Source organism: Mangifera indica, chromosome 2 (assembly GCF_011075055.1).
Source record: "Mangifera indica cultivar Alphonso chromosome 2, CATAS_Mindica_2.1, whole genome shotgun sequence".
Classification (NCBI taxonomy): Eukaryota; Viridiplantae; Streptophyta; class Magnoliopsida; order Sapindales; family Anacardiaceae; genus Mangifera; species Mangifera indica.
In genome coordinates, this window is record NC_058138.1 from 17,539,954 (window position 1) to 17,562,250 (window position 22,297).

General features: G+C 34.3%; 2 protein-coding genes and 1 non-coding gene across 3 annotated transcripts; 2 read left to right on the forward strand and 1 right to left on the reverse strand.

The window, feature by feature from the left end:
* The first annotated feature begins 7,067 nt into the window (after positions 1 to 7,067).
* LOC123208943 (expansin-A6) lies at positions 7,068 to 9,449 on the forward strand. Its single transcript, XM_044626607.1, has 3 exons — positions 7,068 to 7,320; positions 7,407 to 7,725; positions 8,596 to 9,449. The coding sequence occupies exons 1-3, from the start codon at positions 7,167 to 7,169 to the stop codon at positions 8,903 to 8,905; spliced, it is 783 nt and encodes a 260-aa protein (XP_044482542.1). The 5' UTR covers positions 7,068 to 7,166; the 3' UTR covers positions 8,906 to 9,449.
* Positions 9,450 to 11,421: 1,972 nt separating this feature from the next.
* TRNAK-UUU lies at positions 11,422 to 11,493 on the reverse strand. Its single transcript has one exon. It is a non-coding gene; the product is annotated as a tRNA-Lys (tRNA).
* Positions 11,494 to 18,456: 6,963 nt separating this feature from the next.
* LOC123208945 (serine/threonine-protein kinase PCRK1-like) lies at positions 18,457 to 21,290 on the forward strand. The gene is made up of 4 exons (XM_044626609.1): positions 18,457 to 19,164; positions 19,586 to 19,846; positions 20,053 to 20,175; positions 20,393 to 21,290. Exons 1-4 carry the CDS (start codon positions 18,769 to 18,771, stop codon positions 20,957 to 20,959), a joined length of 1,347 nt encoding a protein of 448 aa, XP_044482544.1. The 5' UTR covers positions 18,457 to 18,768; the 3' UTR covers positions 20,960 to 21,290.
* The last annotated feature ends 1,007 nt before the right edge of the window (positions 21,291 to 22,297 follow it).

Sequence of the window (22,297 nt, forward strand, 5' to 3'; positions counted from 1 at the left end):
TAGTTATATGATCAAAAATATTATAAGTTTATAACATAATGCAAATAAATTAATTTATATATTGTATAATTATAAAAATAAATAAAATATATATATCATCTTATTTATCTACTCATTCTTAATATCCAAATTTTTGAATTCATTTGATATTGAATCTATTTGTAATATTTTGTAATGATAAATTTAAAATAAAAATAAAATTATAAATGCAAAAAATTATTATTTATAAATTCAGATAATTTTTAAAAGAGGGTTAATAAAATAAAATAAGTTTGAGAATATAATGCAAGAAAAAAGCTTGAAAGATTAATAAATAAAATTAAAAATAAGAAAGATTTTGATTGACCATTTAAAAAAATTTTTAAAAATAATTGCCACATACAGAAGCCTTGGCGGACAAAAGCCTTGCTCCTCTCTTTTTTTTCTTTAATTCGTAAACAGTATTAGATCAGATCGAACTGATCTATAAGCCTAATATTAAAATTCATAACCTAGCCCAAAAGTCTTATAAGTCGGGCCTATAGTACTACAATATCAAACCGGCTCTTTTGGGTCGGGCTTTAATTCCGAACTTATAGTCAGGCCTCCATTCGCCCTGCCCAAATGTCATGCGAATGGTTGCAGAACTCTGGTTTCAATCCTCCATTTCTTTCTGTTGTCAAGTGTAAAATACGGAATGATTTTTGTGTACAGTGGGTGATTGATTGGCTTACCACTGGATTCTGTGACTCCTCGTGTTGACAGCATTATTTCTAAAGATGCATTGTTTGGGCTCCAAAAATGCAAGAAAATTTTAGGAGGGAAGGGGACAATTTCCCACCAAAGTTTTTGTAACATGACGAATATATATCTATGATAAATAAAAAAATTTAAATATTTATTTAAGTTTAATCTGTTATGACACTTACAAATTTTTTGTTAGAATTAAAAAATATAATCATCATTTTATAAATAATATTAAAATTATATCTCACTTGTTTAAAAAAATAATATTTTCTCTCTCAATTAAATTTTAAAAAATTCATTTTTTCTCTGAGGATATCAAACTTGAAATCTGACCACTTTTTTCGCACAAATAGTGAACCAATAGCACAGAAACAAGACAGAGTTGTCAAAATTTGGACAATAAGAGTAATCCAGTGAGCATCGTCTAGATTTGAACAACACTTGTTGTCTGGCAATGAGTCACGTCGGTGGCTGGTGGATGGAGAGAGAGATGAAAAAAAAAACTTAGGGATTTGGGGGGAGGGGGAAGTCACTTTTTAAAGTTTTGGTATGAGGGTTAAATGTTAATTTTTAAAACTTGAGAGGAAAAATAAAATAAAATTATATATTTTTTAATATTATTATTAAATAACGATTTTACCCTTCTATTTAACAACAATTTAGAGATAGGTGGGTGTTTGAGTTTTTCTTCTGTTACAAGTGTATTATTGTGATTGAGCTAAAACTTGGGTGGAAAAAAGTCTTTTGCCCATTTTAGGACTTGGAAGCTCATTACCTATAGGGTTAGATTTAAGCCTAATTGAGCTTGAGTTTCGCTTGATAGTTGATTTGGTTATAGTCAAGTTCAATCATTTAAAAGGAATCAAACTCAAATTTGAGGTCAAATCGAGTTTTAAACTCAGTTTGATAGTACAACTAAACAAAAATAATTAAAATAATATTGTTTTGATATATATTGACCAGATCAATGTCGTTTTAGTCAGTTTTTATAAAAAAATTTCAAACTTATAAGTTTGATAAGCTAAAGAGCCGTAAAGCTTAAAAGTTTAAACCCAGTTTAAATCTAACTCTACTCATGAGCATGCAAAGGCCTCACATAGCTGATTTCCACACTTAAGGAATGATTGTAATAGAAAGTTATATCCATAAATTTTACCAAAGGGAACTCAGTAAATGTAAATTGAACTATAGTATTTTTCGTGTCCCCCACAAATTATAACATTGATTTTCATTTTTCACAAATATTATGCGATATATAATAAATGTTAATGTCTATAAATCAATACCTGAAACCTAAACAGGTGAGATCAGTTTCTTTGGTAGCATATTTCCAGCAAGAAACAGCAGGGAAACACGAAAGCAATTTGGTTGAATACAGGACAATGGCATGGAGACCCATTTGGCAAAGTTTGGTGGCAAAACGAATTTTGATGATAATTCATCTAGTTTCCCAAATGAAAAGAAAGAGGGTGGCTATCTCTATCAGTAAAGGAACAATTTAATGATGAGAAAAGACGGGGCGGTTATTCTGTCATATCCATGCATGTGCTCTGTGAGTCCCCCATTATTATTAACATCAATTAATTTCAAACAACACTCCTCAATTACAATCAAATGAAAGGTAGTTAAGTTGGTTGTTGTGGTTGGTCTTTACTAACTAAGCCTGTGAACGAATATATTTTATACCAATGAAGTTATCAATGTAGTAATGGTGATGGTAGTGCATTTGGGAACAAAGAAAGTTCAAAGATATGATGCTATTTTTGCTTGTTTCAGAAACATCGATGCTTTTGATTTTTCCATTTTTATCTTTCGGCAGTCGCTGGCATGCAGCTTTTCTTTTTCATAGACATTGCTTAAAGCTGAAATAAATATACATGTATAAGCCTGCAGAGTTCATCAAATTAGGATACAGTAAAATGGTCCCTACGACCCACTAATGGGTAGACAAGGACAAGGCAAAAAAGATAATAAAATGGCTTCCATGCTAGCTAACTTTACTGTATACTTATTGCACATAATTGAATTACTGATTTGTTTCATTTGCAACCAGATTGCTCCTACACCAGTTATTTATCTAATTTACTGATTATAAAACCGATCATTAAATCTAGAGTTCCATGTATAGTCAGAATTGTTCCAAAAAGGGTTACTTTAAAGCCAATAGAATGATTTGCCTCAAAGAATCAAAACTTGTACGCACAATAGGAGAATTTCCAGGAAATGTTATAAATAGTATTGTACTTGATGTAAGGCAATGTTTCCTGATGCTATTGCTGGCTAGCTCATTGTTTTGACTGTACATTTTGCAGAAAAATTCCTCTTCTGTGCATAGGAAGTATGAACGGGAGAATATTATAGTATTCAAAATGTGTTTAGTGGGAAATAATGGGCAGCTTTTTGGCTAGTTTCCACTATAGAGTTGATGTTCCAGATTTCAACAATCAATAATCCACAAAGCTGACAACCTTGTCTCCTCTCTTTACTTGAGTCATACACAGGCTTTAAAGCCTCATGAATGTCCTTGTCCATTTATTCCATAGTGTAAGACTTTGTTCCACAAAATCGGTAACTCTGATAGGCATTCGTGACCCAACATTGGCTATACTCTCTTCTCTTCTCCTTCATTAATGCATTCTTATCAATAGTCCATGTATATTTTCTCATACTTCTGACTGGGTATCTTTAGATAAGGTCACATACTTTAGCGTGGCCCCAAGATGGATCATATATATTTCTCCAAGTTTGACAAATTAAACAGATGATCTCATGGAGCAGCCAAGGAGAAGAATAGTCATAGATATGAATTAATGGTGGGGCAAAATTTGTTAAGTTTTCTCTGCTTCCCACATGCTCACAGTTACACATGGAGGCTCTTATGCTCGCCAGCTTTGTCCTCAGGCCCTTTCAAACATTTTCAACTTAATCCCATAATTCAGACAACATTTAAACATTAATTTCATGATTATTTACGTAGAAAAATTTGGATTGAGTTGACGTATTTCACTTACTAATTACGAGACTAATATATACATGAGACTGGCCTAACCTTGATTCTATGAAAAGTGAAGAGACAAGAATTGACAATAATGGTAAAAAAAAAATGAGGTATTATTGTTCATTAACATGCTAAAATGATTTTAAAGGAGGAAATTGAGTAAGGCGGCCTTTACAATTTGCCTTTTTCTTTTTTTTATTTAATTTAACGTGAACTATTTTTAATCAAATTTTCTCTTTTTGATAAATTTAGTTTTATCAAACAGATAAAAACTCAGTTTTAATGATAAATATTGTAACCGTCATATTAAATTATTTAAAAAATTAATTTTAAAATATTATCAAAAGAGATTTTCTTATGTATATAATTCCCTCTGGTAAAGCCCGGTATAACCTTGATGCCAACTTTTTATTCATAATTCGAGTTGCTAGTTGTAATTAATTGACTCCCTGAGTGACTGAAGACTAGGGCCATGCAGCAGCTGCTTTCAATTCCAACGATGGCGCCAAAACTGGCGGTACCAATAACAGGACCAAGACTTGAAACAATTGCACCAGAGAAAGTTCAAATTCCATGTGCTTTCTTTTAAGATGCATGGTTGTTGAGAAAATGGGAAGTTTATAATTATCAAATTAGTCTATTTCATATTCAAAGTCATAAAAAATAAAATCAAAATCAGAAAGCGCAAAAGGTAAGCTACCAAATAACCCTACCTAATTTATTGTATTGTTTGTTAGGGCATTTCATTTTTGTTTGACCCCATTAAAGCAAGTAATTATATATGTTTTTTTTTTCTTTTTTTTAATTTTCCATGAAACACAAAGTCAGAAAATTTATTAATTTTTCCGTTGAATGTTGCCCTCTACAATGACCCATTTGTTATTCTTTTTCTCCAAACTTTATTAAATGTGATCCTAATTAAATATATCATAGTGCTTATTGCATAAAAAGTTAATAACATAATGGACATTTATCTCTTTTAAGAGTAATAATTAATTACATGCCCCAAAAAAAGGTAACAATTTTTATCTCTAGGTCCATAATATATTGAACCAGAATAACAATATATATATTTATTTTAAATATATAAATAAATATAACATCAGATTCCCGTGCCAACTTATTATAGTATGTTTCTTATTGAATTTAATACAGGGGTACAAAAAATAATGCAAGATGACCAACATTTTACTTTTATATATAATAAATTTGATGGCTTTTGACCCCAAGGGAATATTTTTTTGTGAAAAATTAATATTTGAATAATATGATCTCTTATATATAAAAGATTACCATATGAATAATTTGAAATTTATTTATAATATATAATGATAGATTATTTTTAATTTATTTTATATAATAATTATGAATTTAATTATTATACTATAAAGTTTACTTACCTAACTAATTGATGGTTTCCGTTAATCAAAAAGGAAAAAATTGATGGCTTTTTTGACTTGAGAAACTAGTTAAATATGGATTCCCCGGACACCGAAAAAGAAAATGATGGCTTTTTTGACATGAGAAACTACGTTAAATAATTAGTAAACAGATGCTCTAATCTAATCACCAGTAATCATATACTCCATGTAATGAAATCTCCTGTATTATGTGGAGTCGTTCCATTGGTCCACGTGAATATTTTCTATTTGCGATTATAATTTAGAGAAGTTGATCAAATCAAAATTCTCATAATTATATAATATATGGTCGGTTGGAGCCGTGGATGTAACAACTGCACTGCAATTCTGCCATTTTCTTTCTTTATCATGTAATTTTCTTGCTATTTGTCTTAATCTTTGCTTCGAATTGGCAATTTACAAGTTTAATTTGGCCAATTCAAGTATCTATTTGTGTAAGTGTAATTCAAAGATTCAAATCATTTCATTCAACTAGCTTTCCATTAATGCCTAACTTTCCACCGAAATTAAAAATAATAAAATTTGTATTAAGCTTAAAATGAAAATTCAAAAGTGAAAGGTTCATGTATATATATACAAAATAAAAAAGGAAGATGATGAAATGACACTACTTAGAAGAACAAAATGCAATAAAGTACGTAAAAGATAGTGGCGTGAAGAGCAATAATCAAGTGTGCGCGCGTGTGTCTCGAGATTGCGTGTACCCCACTTACAGTTAAAGCATAGCGGTTTATATGGGCCGATGATTACGGGATCAAGTGGGCCCTACGATTCACTTTGGATGCTAAAACTTGTATCTCTTCTGTCGTCTCTTCTCTTCTCTTCTCTTCTCTTCTCTTCTCTTCTCATCTCTTTAGTGTTGCCTAGTTGGATTTTAGATGCTCCTTAGTGGGGTTTAGCTTGTATCCTTCTCATACCCCCGTCAAATCTTTAAATGGTCCCAGCTGTCCTCACATCCTAACCGCTCATCACGCCTCGACTTCTGCTTTACGCTAACCTCTCCTCTTTTATTTTTTTTATTTCCACTAATATCTAATTGTAATTTACAATTAAACCAATCAAAATAATTATAATATTTTTTTTTGATGGAAAAATCAGTACCGAAATTAGATAAATCTCTAAAATAATTTAAATATATTATCATATAATTAAATATTATTTTATTATTAATTTAAAATCATTTAATTATATAATAATATATATTTTATATAATTTAATTATATTAAAAAATAAATAACTAAAAACACTCATAAAATTCATTTTTAGTTGGATTTCATTATATCTCTGACAAATTATAAACTCAAATATTTATATAATACCCATTGGGCAATGGAGACAGATGTGAAGGAAAGAGACAAACTCTTAAAATATGTACATCTTCCTGATTATTAAAGTTGATAAGAAATTTTATTAAATATCTAAACTAAATGTATGGAATTCACGTTCACACAGTAACATCGTCTTTAACCCTTAACCAGTGAAAAAATTCCTTAATTTTTGTTAGGTTTTTGATAATGTGACTCCACTATGATCCGTACTAATCTGTACCCTTTGTTTTATAGTTTACATTTCCTAAACTGCCCTTCATCTGCTTTATTTTTGTCGTATCATTTGACATCAGCATGAGCTATACTGTATCTTTTAGGGGCATTAATGTCAAATGAAGCTAAAGTAACAGGCGTACTGAGTATTCCAACTGGATTAGCACTAAATCTTCGTTTTTGGCAGTTAACGTATAACGATTCATGTGCGACCATGACTAATGAAAGACGCGAGTGAGATCCACGTGCTAATAGAAGGCAAGTGGATGTAACAGAACAAAAACTTCCGGGTCAACCCGATAATCAACAATAATAATCATGGATTAATTTGAGAAATTAAAACAATGCCCGTACCCAGCCCTCACCATAAATAACAACTCATCCTCCCTCCTCCTTGAACTCCTCATCCATACCCATTCACTCCTTTTATCTCTTTTCTATTACAACTCTCTCTCATTGTGTTTGCATCGAAAGAAAATAATGGCAATGGTAGGTTTGAGCCTGGCCTGCATTCTGTCTCTTACGTGCTTAATGTGGATGGTTGAAGCGAGAATCCCTGGAGTTTACACCGGTGGTGCATGGCAAAGTGCCCATGCTACCTTTTACGGCGGTTCTGATGCTTCAGGCACCATGGGTATGTTAATTTCACAAAACATCTCATTAGCGTTTAGTTTAAGTTTTTGGGTACTAATTCTTACTAAAGTTTAATTTTTACTGCAGGAGGAGCGTGTGGGTATGGTAATTTATACAGCCAAGGCTACGGCGTGAACACGGCGGCACTAAGCACAGCACTTTTTAACAATGGGTTCAGTTGTGGTGCATGCTTCGAAATCAAGTGTGCAAGTGACCCAAAATGGTGTCACTCTGGCAGTCCTTCCATTTTCATTACCGCTACAAACTTTTGCCCACCAAACTACGCCCTACCAAGCGACAATGGCGGGTGGTGCAACCCTCCTCGCCCACATTTTGACCTTGCCATGCCCATGTTTCTCAAAATTGCTGAGTACCGAGCTGGTATTGTCCCAGTTTCATACCGCCGGTAAGCGCTCTGCCTCCTCTCTGTTTTGCTCTGTTTTTGTGTACTTCTATCGCCACGGTAAATCTTTTTTAGTTGAAAAAGTAATTAGTAGTAATTGCTACAACCATATCTCTATGCTACTGTTTTATGTTGATTTTAATGCATGTGCTGTTGGTAGTTCGGATTCTGGAGCAGACCTTTATGACTTTTGTTTATCTTCTGTCACATCCTATCTGGGTATCTAACTTTGTTCTTTATAATTAACCAAAATGTATATATATTTTTTTGTTGATGCACATTTACTAACGTATCTAGTCTGAGATCTTAATGGTCCTAAATGTTTGTTCCGAAAAAAAGCCTTTCTGTTACTCCATTGATGAGGTTAGTTAGAGCAATTTGTAGCTTAGTGAAGGGTGAATAATGCTGAATTCATTGGACCGTTTATGGTCGCTTTCGGTGGGTTGTTTTTATTCTGATTGTGCTTTGTCTTTCTTCTCAACGAACCAAATTATCCCTTGCTTTTGGTTTTTTTCTTTTGCCTCCACATTTTCTTCCCCAAAAAATGGCGCAAGCAAGTAGAACGTTAGCTATCTATTGTTTTTGGGGAGGCAAAACCAGTCCTTCGTTAAGTTTAGCAGCAAAAACGTTTCATCTTTCAAATTGCCCATTTTACTTGCCTTTTATAATAAACACGTGTCACCTAAGTCAGCTTTGATTGCATTTGACCGTAAATTATCTCAACGTGAATTGCAACTTCAACTTGCGTTTAAAATTGTCAAACATGGTCAAACACAAGACACAATCGTAAATCACGCTCCTCCTTTCCTGCTAAAATTACTAATTTTTTTATGTGACTGAATTGCCCCTAATGTTTTGGTTTAATTACCGCAGCGTGCCGTGCCGGAAGAGGGGAGGCATTAGGTTCACGATCAACGGTTTCCGTTACTTCAACTTGGTTCTGATCAGCAACGTGGCGGGTTCAGGAGACATCGTGAAGGTGAGCGTTAAAGGAACGAGGACGGGGTGGATGAGCATGAGCCGTAACTGGGGTCAAAACTGGCAGTCAAACACCGTTTTGGTGGGTCAAGCGCTTTCCTTCAGAGTTAGGGCGAGTGACAGACGCAGCTCTACTTCATGGAACATCGTGCCGGCCAACTGGCAATTCGGTCAAACATTCGTCGGAAAGAATTTCAGAGTTTAATTAACAATATTTAAAACCAAAAAAAAAAAAAATTAATTAATCTTTCCCCCACCATATTCTTTCTTTCCAAATATGCCCTTAATACTGCCAATTTTTTCAGATAATTATGCTTGTTTTTTCCTTGATATATTTTGACTTATGGGTGTGGAAAAAATGTGAAAGGTAGGAGGGAAATTGGAAGGGAATTTGGTAGGGCAAAGAGTGAACTTTGTTGAAACTCCCTTTTTTTTTTTTTTTAAATCTTTGAATTTTGATTTATGACTTTATTGATTGGAGGGTCGACGACCCAATGGGTTTGTTGTATGATTGAGTGGTGAAATGAAGTTAAGAGAGAGGGAAAGGGGTGGGTAGCATAGGGGAGGCTGAAGTGACTGTACTAGAGATGTGGCCCGCAGCCTAATATATATATTACTAGTGTTATAAGAATTTAAGTGTATTATGATATTTATGTTGTTATATGCATATATATATATATATATATGTGAAGTTTATTAATGTGGTAACTTGTAGATGTAATCCAATGAAATATATTTGGTTTGTCTTATCTTTGCCTCATTGTCTAGAGATTTTTCATATCCAATCCAAACTAGTATATATATCAATAGAATTATAAATAAATGGGTTTTTATCTTGGATAACGAGAAAACTTTATTTGAGATTGATTGGTCTTTTAAAATTGAATTAATTACATAAAATGGAAGAAATTTCAAATTTAAATTTGAGATTCGGTTATCAGCCTCATAAATATTGCATTAATTAAGTTAAAAATTTAATCTTGAAATTTTATTGAAGATAATTTGAACTCTTACTCTCTTTTTTTTTAAATTAAAATAAGGTACAATAATACAAGGGACATACTCCAAGCAAATATCACATAAGTTTTATAATAAAATCAAAATAAGTACGCAGCTCTTAAAATAAACTAAGAAAAAGTCAAAGAAGACAAATAAACACGCAAGCTTTAAAGAAAACTAATTAGGTAGTTGTCATATAACTCAGAATTGAGGTGAAATCTCATACTTTGGCTCCAAGTCAATGATTATGGCATGCACCACCTCACAAATATAAAAAACAATCTTATGGCAATATTTGCAATGTTAATGAAACACACGATTATTCATTTGATACCATAGATAGTATACATTGATAGACAAAGATAATAAAAAAAAATGTCAAAAGTCTCTCATTCACCTGAGGTGCAAAGATGCCCAATGAATTAGGGAGGACCATGAAAAACGTGGCCAAGCTTTAATTTTCTTGTAAACAAAGGTAGAGAAATTGTAGCGGAAGAAAAGATGATTATGAGTCTCAAAGGTTGACTCGCACAAAACACAATTGGTAAAATGTAGAAGACTGTGAGTTTGAAGTCAATCCATAGTATGCAAACGACCAAAAATGGTAAGCCAGAGGATAAACGGAATCAAAGTAGATAGTGCACAAGGTTGACATCTCTCCAAGCCCATAATACATTTCATGCAAAATTGACAAAAAATTTACCAAAAAAGTAACATTTCCAAACAAATTGATCAAAAACCTTAACTCGTGAACGGATAGTGATTGAGTTATAGATATGCTAAAGCTCTAAAGTACTAAACAAGAAAACTCACTTTGACATCTCAAAGTACTTACTCTCATATTTAAAAATCTTTTATTTGTCATTTAAACTACTCTTTAACACTTAAGTTGGTCTATTATGTACCATAAATTGATTCAATTTGTCGTTTTTGAAATGAAAGAAAGCACTGCTTTCAAAAAAATAATAAGAAATCTTGATAAAATGAAATTGTATTTATGTAATTGGTACCTATTACCAACAAGTAAAAGAATCAGAATGTACTTGGATGCACACGGTACTACCTTAATGTATACTAAACGGTCGAAGACAAATTAATTGACAACACCGTCTTGTCAACAGCACCTGGTCGAGAAATTTCCCTTTGAATTTCATTACAAAACATCAATGAAGTTGTAGCACCATGCTTCTGTAACGTACAGTTTTGGACTTTCTTTCTTGAAGGTTTCTCTGCTAATTGCAACAACATAGTACTACAACATCTCAAAGATTCTCTCCAAAACCAAAGGAAATAGCAGTTCAACCTTAAAATTTCCAACACTTCATTTCCTGGGAAACTTCAATGAACATTCCAAGATGTTTCCTATCCCTCAGATTAACTAATACAAGTTTTGTATTTATACTTAGAAGATGATAATGGGATTTAGTGATCAGTAGTGAGGGCCAGCTAGCTATTTGCGCGTTTGAAATCATGGAAAAGTGAGGAAAATGGTAAGGAAAGAGACGTGAAGAGGAGCACATGGGCGTGGCCGTGTGGGGTTGGGATGGTAGAGTAGTTCTGTTGAATTTTTTGGACCTTGGATTCCAACTTCCTCGAAAGGAAAACAAGGAAAAATAAAAAGACAAAGTTGATAAAGCCTTGGATACTTTCCCCAAATTTCCTCTCACCGCGTTAAAGCTTTTTCCAAAGCTCAAAAGGTTACAAAACAGAACAAATAAATATCGCCGTCTGTGGGGATCGAACCCACGACCACGTGGTTAAAAGCCACGCGCTCTACCACTGAGCTAAGACGGCTTCCCGGCATTCACTCAAGATAAAAACCCATAAAACTAACAAATACCCAATCAAATTGAATAATTTTATACTCATAAACAATGTGGGTAACTTTATACACTAACAATAATATGTCATTATATAATTAAATAGTTTAAAACTAAAAATAAAACAACACTAAAAACTCCTCTCATTCTTCTTTCAAAGATTCTCTTTATCATTTTTATACTATTTTTTTACTCTCAACTCTTAAACTCTAATCATTTTATCACAGTATATCCAAGCATCATTTGAAGTTTTCTGCCGGTTTATTTATTTTTATTGAAGCATAAGTGTTGTATATTTTTATTAATTTCTACTTATATCTCTTTCTCTATTGTTTAATTAGGGAATGTTAGAAAACTTCAAAATCCTAAAACTGGTCATACTAATTCTAGAAAAATCGTTACAACATAGCCAATCAATTTTGGATTCGAAAAAATGATCACAACATAATAGCCTTATCCTCTCAATTAAGACTTATCCAAAGAATTATTAAATTTTTGGTTTAACATTATCGACTATCTTCTATCAGCAATGTCTCAACCTCAAGATCAATATCTGGGAAATTCACTAGACTCTTTTCTGGATAATGGTAGATCATCATGTGTGTAATATTATTAAAGTTAATTTTATTTATGTATATCTTATATTATCTTAATGGGATATATAGATTTTCTATGTAGACATAGGGTCGAATAGGAAAATAATTTTATAGATGTTAATGAGTCAAACTGTCAATATTCTTATTGTCTTTAGACAAAGAAATTTCTATCTATATTTTAATTTAATATATATACAAGTGATAAGTCTCGATCGTTGATTGAGAAATTTGGTATTGACTGATAACTAAATACTTTTTTAGAGTATTATTTCATAAATTTGATCAAAGATGAATTTTAATTATATAACAATTGTTTTTTAATTTTGTAAGTATGAGTAGAATTTTAAAAATTTAATGTTATTTAAGATGGTGCAATTGGACATCAACAATAATAGACATGGGTGACAGTGAAATATTTCTTAATTAACATCCCATCTTTGGAGCGTGGGTAAAAATTGCAGCCATGTCACCAACGAAAATGACCGGTGAAATAAAAAATGGAATTTTTTAAAATAAATTTAAAGTTAAATTATAATTGTCTTTTATTTTATTTTTAAATATTTTGTCTTTGGAGCCTTGGAGGGTCCAGTTCCTAGACCTGATCTCAGTGCCGGAGCCTTGGGGACTCAGCCCAACCTTGGGACGGCATCTCTTGGCCAGCCCGGCCCGAGCTTGCCCCTCCAGAGGCCCGGTCCAGGCATAAGCCTTTTTAGCCCAGCTCTAAGACAGAGAGAGGGGTTTAGGAGGCGAATTATTATCTTCCCCACCAACAGCTAACTGGCTGCTGTTCACCTTGTCAATGCCTGCGCCCAAGGGAACTCTAGCTTTCTGTTCATATCCTCAAATCACAAACATGCTTTTTTTCCCCTCAATTTCATAAAGTTTTCATGGAATTGTCTCATTCATTTTAATGACGAAACTCAGATTTTAATTAACTTGTAAAAGTTCAAAATATTTGCCCTAAGAAGTAATCAATCCAATGATCAGGGTGAGAAAATTAATGCCGAAAGAAGAGCAGCGATGCATTGCTGTCAGTGTGGGAAATATTGAAACAGCGACCATCTCATCAATGAGAAAGAGGCAGATCCATAACTGATATAGTTAGGCCTGTCTAGTTGAATCGCAAGGTGAATCATAAAAGTAGGTATCCAATGATTCCCTGAAAGGTACAGGATGATGGGATGGGTCGGTTGGGTGAACCTGAAAAATAAAAACACTGTACCAACTCAAAGATAAAGCTATGGAAAAAAACAAATCAAAAGTTGGCGATTAGACATAACAAGCTGAAGCTAGCTGATGATACCAATTGTCAGACAAAGGCTGTAACCCGACAACCACAATCAATCAACCATCACCATCACATCATTAATCGCTTCGCCTTTTGTTTTAACATCTAGCTTCAATTCCAATCTATCAGCATTGCGTTTCTTTCTCAAGTCTTCTTCAAGACATTCAAGAAATCCTGATATCTATCCAATTTCCCTCTCAAGTCTTGTGCTTGTTTGTGCCACACTTAGTCCATATTATTAGTTACCTAGTGAAAACACAAAAGATGAATCAGGATATAAAGGCACCGTCATCTTCTATTTTTATTTCCCATTTAATTTACAACAGCTTATTAACGTTCGAATTTTAACATGTCAGAGAAGTAACACACCTGTAAGCCAAAATCTTCACCGCTAAACTCCTATTTCTCTAGATAGCACATAGCAAACTCTAGCAGCCCTAGTTGATGATTATGGGATGGAAAAAATACAAAATTTATATGGATATAATATCAAAAATAATAAAAAAAAAAATGTTTATGAATACGGAAAAAATACGTGTTTATTCCCATTCAAACCACAAACCAGATAGTAAATTTTTTCTCATTTTTCATAACTCAAATCAAATCAAATCAATTCAGAAAATTTTAACAATTCAAACGAATTTTACGGATAGGACTATTTTGTGCACCCTCCTTTGGATCCGAATTTTCTTATTCTAAAAGTAATGTAAAATATATGTACAATATTCTATTGGGTGCGACCACAAGGGATGCCAATGGGGAGGGGCGGGGAGGGGATATCAATCCCCATCCCCTCCCCGCGAAGGAAAATCTCATCTCCATCCCCTCCCCGTCCCCGCGGGAAAAAATCTCCTCCCCATCCCCGCCCCGTCCCCGCGGGGAAAAATCCCCTTCGAATACCCGTAAATATAAATTTTAATTTTTTTATGTATTTCAATAAATAAAATAAATCATATTCTCCCAAAATATCACTTGCTACAAGAGCTACAAAATATTCATTATTATTTTAGTTCAAATACAAAGTTTTCATAAAATCTAACAATATGCAATAATCAATCTCTTCATTAGTAGCTCTTCATGTATGTGATTTAGGGTAATTTTATAATAACATTAAATTTAACACTTTTCATTCACTTCAATTAATTTTATCAAGTTTATAATTTATTTATTTTTTTGGTGTAAAACCTGGTGGATTGACTAACTAAATTTTGAAGTTGAAATAAAATTAATTTGGTGTATTTGCATTTTATGATAATGAGATTCTGGGGTCTTTTTAATATATTAGATTAATAGTTCAGAAATTAGTAAAAGCTGATAATTGATAATTCAAAAATTAGTAAAATTAAAGTTATAGTTTTAATAAATCATAATGTACAAATTTCTAGAACTTAATAGTTTAGAAATTATTATATTAATATATTAGATTTAAGAGGTGGGAAGGGGTGGGGTGGGGAGGGGATGGGCCGGGCCGGGCCGGGGCAGGGAGGGGAGGGGAGGGGAGGGGCGGGGCGGGGCGAGGAAATATGTATCCCCGTCTCCGACTACGGAGATTTTTTTCATCTCTATCCCCGTTTTTATCGGAGAATCCCCTCTCCGTTAGGGTCAAAGAGGGATGGGGAGAATCGGAACCCCTAAAATTAGGTCCAAATTGCCATCTCTAGACCACACATTCTAGTTGGGCCACTTTTATTCACAAATCGGTTGATTAAAGGAAACCAAAAAGGGCCAAACTTGGTACGTAACACAACTAGATAAGGACATGGATGACGCACTAGCAGATCCACATTGAGATTTAACTCATTAAAAAATAGGATTCATACAGCGGCCGCCTGAAAAGATGAAATTAAAACAGTAAAGGTTCAGTGCATTGTTCATCTTTACATGTGAAACGAATGCCAGTAATTCAAGTAGAGATCAAATTTTCAAAATCAAAGTCAACAGTTGCATAAATTTAGTTCAACTTATTTCTTATTCTGGCAAAATTCCTACCGTGACTGAAACACTACTTGAAGGCTGAAGTGTGCTTCGTTTGATTGAATAAAGGGTGATTATTAGAAGGCTAAGGCGCTCTTCCCACCCAAAGTATCATCTCATTTCAATTTCCACCCTTTAATTTTGAAAATTTTAAACACTCACCTATAAATTGTTAAAATTAACGGTTTTCAAAGTAAAATCGTTATTTTATCTATAATATTAAAAATAAACTAAAATTTAATAATATATTTCTCCTCTATACCTTAAAAACTAAAAGTTTCCCCCTAACCTAAGTTTTAGAAAGGGCCAAAGGACTATTTCCCACCCAAAGTATGCTGCATTCTCAAATTTCTCCCTTTTAACTTTGAAAATCTCAAATACCCACTCATGAGCAGTTAAAATTAACAGAACCATAACCCCTTAAAATATAATCTCTTTTTGCCCCTATAAACTTTAAAAACTTAAAGTTTCTCTCAGCTTAAGTTTAAAAAAATAACAATTTTTCCCTAGGGTTTCGTTTCCAGATCTTCAGCTCCATTGCCAGCGACCTCTTCCTCCTAAAGCTTTCTCTCCCTCTGATGGTCTCTCTCCACCCATTTGGACGTCTGATTGGCATCGAAGGAGCCGTGGAAGACGAAGCTCTTCGTCCTCCCAGACGAAGCTCTTCGTCGACAAAATTGTTGTCTTCTTCCAGAAAGATGAAGAGCTTCGTCTTCCCCTATCGGACATCCAAATGGGAGGAGAGAGACCACCAGAGTGAGAGGAGGCTTTGGGAGAGAGAGACCGCCGACAATGACACTGGAGATGGCGTTGAAGATCTGAAAATGAAACCTTAGGGGGAAACTGTTATTTTTTTAAACTTAGGCTGAGGAAAACTTTTAGTTTTAAAAATTTAGGGGGGCAAAAAGAGATTATATTTTGGTTTATTTTTAATATTATAAATAAAATGATGATTTTACCCTTACTACCGTTAATTTTAACTGCTCATAAGTGGGTATTTGGGATTTTCAAAGTTAAAGGAGAGAAATTTGGGAATGCAGCATACCTTGAGTGGGAAATAGTCCTTTGGCCTTTAGAAAATGATAGTTCCCCTTAAGGTTTAGTTTCTAGATCTCCAGTATCAAATCTGATACCATCACCAATGATGAATATCTCTGGATGTATTTTCTCCCTCCAACGGTCAAACTTCTCTTGTTTGAAAACTTGAACGATGTCAATTGATACTGAAAATAAATCTCAGCTTTTTTGGAAAGACAAAAACAAGATTTGATGAAGATGGTAGGTTTAGGATTGTCAATTGGAGGGGAAGATGGTGAGAGAGCAACCGTCGAAGGAAGAGAAAAAATATCCTACTAGAGAAACGTTAGAGCTTGAAAACTAAACCCTAAAAGGTACATATCATTTTTTAAAACTTGATCTATGAGAAAAATTATTAGTTTTTAAGGTTTAAAGAAAAAAAAAGAAATCAAATTTTAAGAGGTTAGAATTTTGTTAATTTCAACTGCTTCTGGGAGAATATTTAAAAATTTTGTAGTTAAAAAATGAAAATTTGAGATTAAAAGATAGTTTAGGTGGGAAAGAGTCTTTTGGCCTTATTAGAATGAAATTTGGGTAGGGCTTACGCACAAAATGTGTTCATCAGTACTCGTTGGTAACACGAATTCCCATGCTTTCGCTCATGGGACAAGCATACAAGGCATTAAATATAAGGTATGGATGTCACCGTCATAACGAATGACCATCCATCCCAGCCTCCATGTGTCACATGTGCAGTGCATAAAGGCAAAATTTTAAGCCCTACCTATATTTCAGAAATTGAGGGCAACTCTTATACGGTGAAGTCTTTCCCTTGACTAAATTATTCACAATAATAAGATATTTCACTTACTTGTCAATCGTTCATGAAGGCAAGTGAGATCCTTCTTAATAGAAAGAAGAGAGTGGGATAAACTCACACGGTAGGTAGGATATTTCTCGGGCATCAAAGAGATTTCCTTTCCATCCATTTTATTTTGTGCCTACGAGAGAAAATGATTCATTTTAAAAGTTTTAATACTTTTATAATATACAGCAAATCGATTATAATTTGGATTTCACTTTCTTTCAAAGCTAAGCCTGTCTAATAATTCTCCACCTACTACTCCTTCAGTGGCAGCACTGCTTAGAGACATCGAATATGAATCCAGCAATATGATTTTCTTTCATAATGCAAAACTGTTGAAGGCGCAGAATCTGATCTGAAATGGTAATTAATTATACGTATAGTATAGGAGGTGCATGCATGCGTGGTTAATCAAAAGTAAGAAACCATCAAGACTCAGTCTCCCAATAAATTAAACAAACTTAAAAATCACTCCATACATATGGAATAACTCCACCCCCACCAAAACACACTTACCATTGGGATACAGTTGTATTGTAGACAGCTTATATGCCAGAAAATGTTAAATTAGTTTACTATATATCAACTACGCGTTCGATTTGAAGAATATTTTATTATTAAAATAAAAATTATTTTTATATTATTAATTATGTTATTGTTAATAATAAAAAAATTATTAAAATTTTTTTATTTTATAATTAAATAAAATAATATCAATAATAAAATTTAAAATATCAGAATAATTATTTTATACTGCTTGCCTAGGGTAAATGACAAGCTGCCTCCTTAATAATATCGTCTGATTAACATTTAATCCTTTGCTTGGGGGGCTAACATAAGTTTTACAAAATAAAAATACTCATGCAAAGAAAAGAAAAGTGGTCATTTTGAAATTTTTGATGGAAAGTCTTTTCTTGAAACAATGATATTTATTATTAGAAATTCAGCAATACCCTTTAAATATTCAAAAATAACAAAAGCAACCTCTAGCTAAAAGTGCAAGATTCAAGGGGTTTATTGGGTTATCCATAAGGTATGAAATACTTGAAAGAAAATAATGAATAAGATATGAATTGAAAGGGCTAATTGGACCACTTCTTACCCTTAAAAGTCTAACATGAGACCTAATAAACCTTTCAATTGACCCAAATTTGTATTCTCTATTTATATATTTCATGAACGTTCGGGCTTTAAAAAAAAAAAGGTGAAATAAATTTTGAATAGTGGAAACTGCACTGTCTGAAACGTGTCCACTGCATCTGATAATATATCAGACCTCCCTCTCGGAGTCCTACCTCTAAACCACCGCAACCAGACCAGATAGATCATCACCTGCTTTCTTTGTTTTTTATTACAGTAACCAATCTTTCTACTTTTGTTTATAATTTTCTTATTACTCACCAGACACCACCTAACCAGAAGAAGAAGACCTCCATTTGACCCGTTCTCTATTCATCTCTTCTTTTTGTCCAAGACTCAGCTGTTACTTTTTATTTTTTTATTTTCGATATGAAGTGTTTTCATTTCACAAACGGGGAGCGACGGGACGACGAAGACGGCATCGTTTCAAGAGTTTCCAAAGTATCATGGGCCCGTTCATTCAGTGTGGCATCCAGTAGCGTCGACACCAGACGCTCCGAGTTCGACTCTGACTCCACCAGAGACTGGTCTGACTCCGTTGGATTTTACGAGTTCCTGACTCAGCGTAGAGCTAATGATCTTAAAGTCTTCTCTTTTGCTGAACTGAAATCTGCTACCAGAGGATTCAGCAGAGCCTTGTTGATTGGAGAAGGAGGGTTTGGTTGTGTGTATAGAGGAGTTGTTAGGCTTTCTGATAATCAAGAAATTAACGATGGTTCAAAGGTGGATGTTGCTATTAAACAGTTGAATCGTCACGGTTTCCAGGCACGAAATCTTTCCCCTTTTTTCCCTTCCCTTGTCAGTTTATTATAGGTTCTTCTTTTTTTGCCTTATAAAGTTCTAATTGTTAGTTAATTTGCAGTTGGAATTTAGTAATGTGAATGTTTATTGTAAATTTTATCATGCCAAATTTTGTGGGACTCAGCTACATTAATCATTTTTTGCAATTTTCTAATACTTGGGTCCGTTGTTGTCTGCCACTTTCTTGAAATCAGCTCTTCTTGCTTTGTAAAGTCAAGTACCAATTCCTGGACGATTTATTTGAAATGCGAATTTATCTCTCTAATCAGTTTTAATCATATTTATGCTGGGTCTCTACAAGCTTTTGGAAAATGAAGATGCAAAGGGAATTTAGTGTTTGAGGTTGTCTTACGGGAACGTCTCTGTTTTGCATTCTAGTATTCAGGGGCACAAAGAGTGGATCAATGAGGTGAATTTTTTGGGTGTGGTCAAGCATCCGAATCTTGTCAAGCTGGTGGGATATTGTGCAGAAGATGATGAACGTGGGATGCAACGGTTGTTGGTGTATGAGCTTATGCATAATAAGAGCTTGGAGGATCATCTATTGGCACGAGTTCCAACACCTCTTCCATGGATGTCAAGATTAAAAATTGCCCAAGATGCAGCTCGCGGATTGGCTTACTTGCACGAAGAAATGGATTTTCAGGTACAGTATTTTGCGCCTTTTGAGTCTTGAAATTGTGGTACATGAGGATTGCATGGCAGGGGTTCTATGTTAATTGACAAATTCTGTATGTGTAAATAAAGATACCTATATGTTTGCATTCTTACTGACTACTTGGTAAGCCCGCAGATCTTATCCAAAGTTAAGAGTTGGTTTGCATGATTTTAATGTGTTCTACATTTTTGCAGCTAATATTTCGGGATTTTAAAACATCAAATGTTCTGCTAGATGAGGACTATAATGCAAAACTCTCAGATTTTGGATTAGCTAGGCAGGGACCTCCTGAAGGAGTGGGCCATGTTTCAACCTCAGTAAGTTATTTATCTTTCATAGTGGATTTGAGAATCTAGCCCCTCTTTAAGGTGTTTCAATGCTTGCTACGGTTTTTACATAGGAGAATTAACTGATTCACTAACATCAGAAATTTCTAATTAAAGTTGAGTGAAGATATCTGAGGATAGTGCATTTTGGATTTATAAGGTTTTTGCAGAATGCATTACTAGCTGATTATCTTTTGATGATTTATAGGTTGTAGGCACAGTAGGTTATGCTGCTCCCGAGTATGTTCAGACTGGCAGGTTGACAACTAAAAGTGATGTTTGGAGCTTTGGGGTTGTTCTCTATGAACTAATCACTGGAAGGCGAGCGGTGGAGAGAAACCTACCTCGGAGTGAGCAGAAGCTTTTAGATTGGGTGAGACCTTATGTGTCGGACTCTAAGAAATTCCACCTCATTGTAGATCCCCGTCTTGAAGGACAATACTGCATCAAGTCTGCTCAAAGACTTGCTTCCCTGGCAAACAAATGCCTGATGAAGCATCCTAAATCCCGCCCTAAAATGAGTGAGGTGGTTGAAATACTGGGAAATATTATCTCTGAGACATCATCTCAAAACGAAGAGGCTCCTCCACCTATCAGTGAAACTGAACATGTAAAGGAGGAAGCAGAACCAGAGACTGAGCCGGAGTCCACCAAGCAAGGAAACAATTATCTGAAGAAAGTTTTTGATATCAGGGAAGTGGTCAACTTAAGAAACAGATCTATTGGGAAGTTGGATTGGAGAAATTGGACACCTGGGTTGGTAAGAACTTGGTGACAATAAGCAACCGGCTTGTGGTAGTCAAGATTTCCAAGATGTCAAATGCCAGATAATTGCATTTCTGTTGGCACATTTAGAGAAACGAGTATAGAGATACACATTATTCCTTGAATGCTTGGAGTCCTAGAGGTTATTTCTTTCACTCCCAATTCTTTTTGTTTATCAAGGTAGTTGTAGATATAGGTCATAAGGGAAGTTGCATTGCTATGCATGCTTTTTCAGAGTACAGATTGTAAAGCAAAAGGTCAGGTTTCTCCTCTTAATATGTAATTTTCCCCTATTTGTTCATGACTGCTGTCAATATATGATAAATATTTTTCCCTCTCTATGATCCCTTAGCTTTACTTGTTTACTGGGATGGTGTTTTCTATGGATTCCAGAAAGGACTAGTTCTAGTTCATATATTTCGACTTTTGTTGAAAAAATGGAAGCCAGTATGAGTCTCGTCAGATAATCATTTTGAATGATTGAATTGGAGAGAGGGAAAACGAGTACCCAATGCAGGATTTAGTTGGTTGGTTGCTTTCAGCTTAAACAAACCCCACCAATTTGTATTATTGATTTTGAACTAGTCAAGCCATCAGCCCGGTGGCCGAACTGTTGCCCCTTCTCTTAGCCACTTTGGCATCGGCCCCCACATGACAAATGGATGCCACTGAAAGATTTAGAACAATCAAGGTTTAGGTGACTGGATTATGCGAAAGGGCACGTGTGTGAATTAGTTGACCTCCATCTCCATGGATTTCCAATATGGCGGCCAACCCTACCAAAATACTCTTTATTCATTAATTTATTTATTGATGACACACCAGTAAACCATTAAGAAAGGACGGTGATTTGTCCTATCTAATTGCTTGATTATGTGAAACAAGAAGTTGAATCAACAAATCCATCCTAGTGAACTGCTCAAGAAACCCGTGCCACCTATTGGCATTAAACATGGCAAAGGAGGCCACTTATTACACCTTTTTTTGCAAACTCTGCTACTAGCGCTCAATCCTCCATTATCGATCTACCAACACCACAATTGCCCCATCGGTGGTTAGACAAGGTTTCAATCCTCCATGAAGGCGGGCCCCCTCAGATGAACCATGAGCTTTAGTGCTGCTGACCCATCTACAAGAGAGCTTAAAAGTTTCAACTTTTGTGGCGAAAAGTTCAAAAGCTTCATGGACTAAAACCATTGTAAACATGTATCCACGTGTGCCCATTATTTCTTTATTCACTCCAATCTACCGGCATCACATTGTATGCACCATCTACAAGTCTCCTGTTCGCACACTCCCTGGTTTTCTGCCCATCTTTTTCTGTCACTTCGGTTATTAGATTAACTAA

Bases quoted from the DNA above. Each gene is read 5' to 3' on its own strand.
- LOC123208943 (XM_044626607.1), top strand. From the start codon at position 7,167: ATGGCAATGGTAGGTTTGAGCCTGGCCTGCATTCTGTCTCTTACGTGC. The intron at 7,321-7,406 runs GTATGTTAATTT...TTTTTACTGCAG, and splicing joins TGATGCTTCAGGCACCATGG to GAGGAGCGTGTGGGTATGGT. The intron at 7,726-8,595 runs GTAAGCGCTCTG...TAATTACCGCAG, and splicing joins GTCCCAGTTTCATACCGCCG to CGTGCCGTGCCGGAAGAGGG.
- LOC123208945 (XM_044626609.1), top strand. From the start codon at position 18,769: ATGAAGTGTTTTCATTTCACAAACGGGGAGCGACGGGACGACGAAGAC. The intron at 19,847-20,052 runs GTACAGTATTTT...ACATTTTTGCAG, and splicing joins ACGAAGAAATGGATTTTCAG to CTAATATTTCGGGATTTTAA. The intron at 20,176-20,392 runs GTAAGTTATTTA...GATGATTTATAG, and splicing joins TGGGCCATGTTTCAACCTCA to GTTGTAGGCACAGTAGGTTA.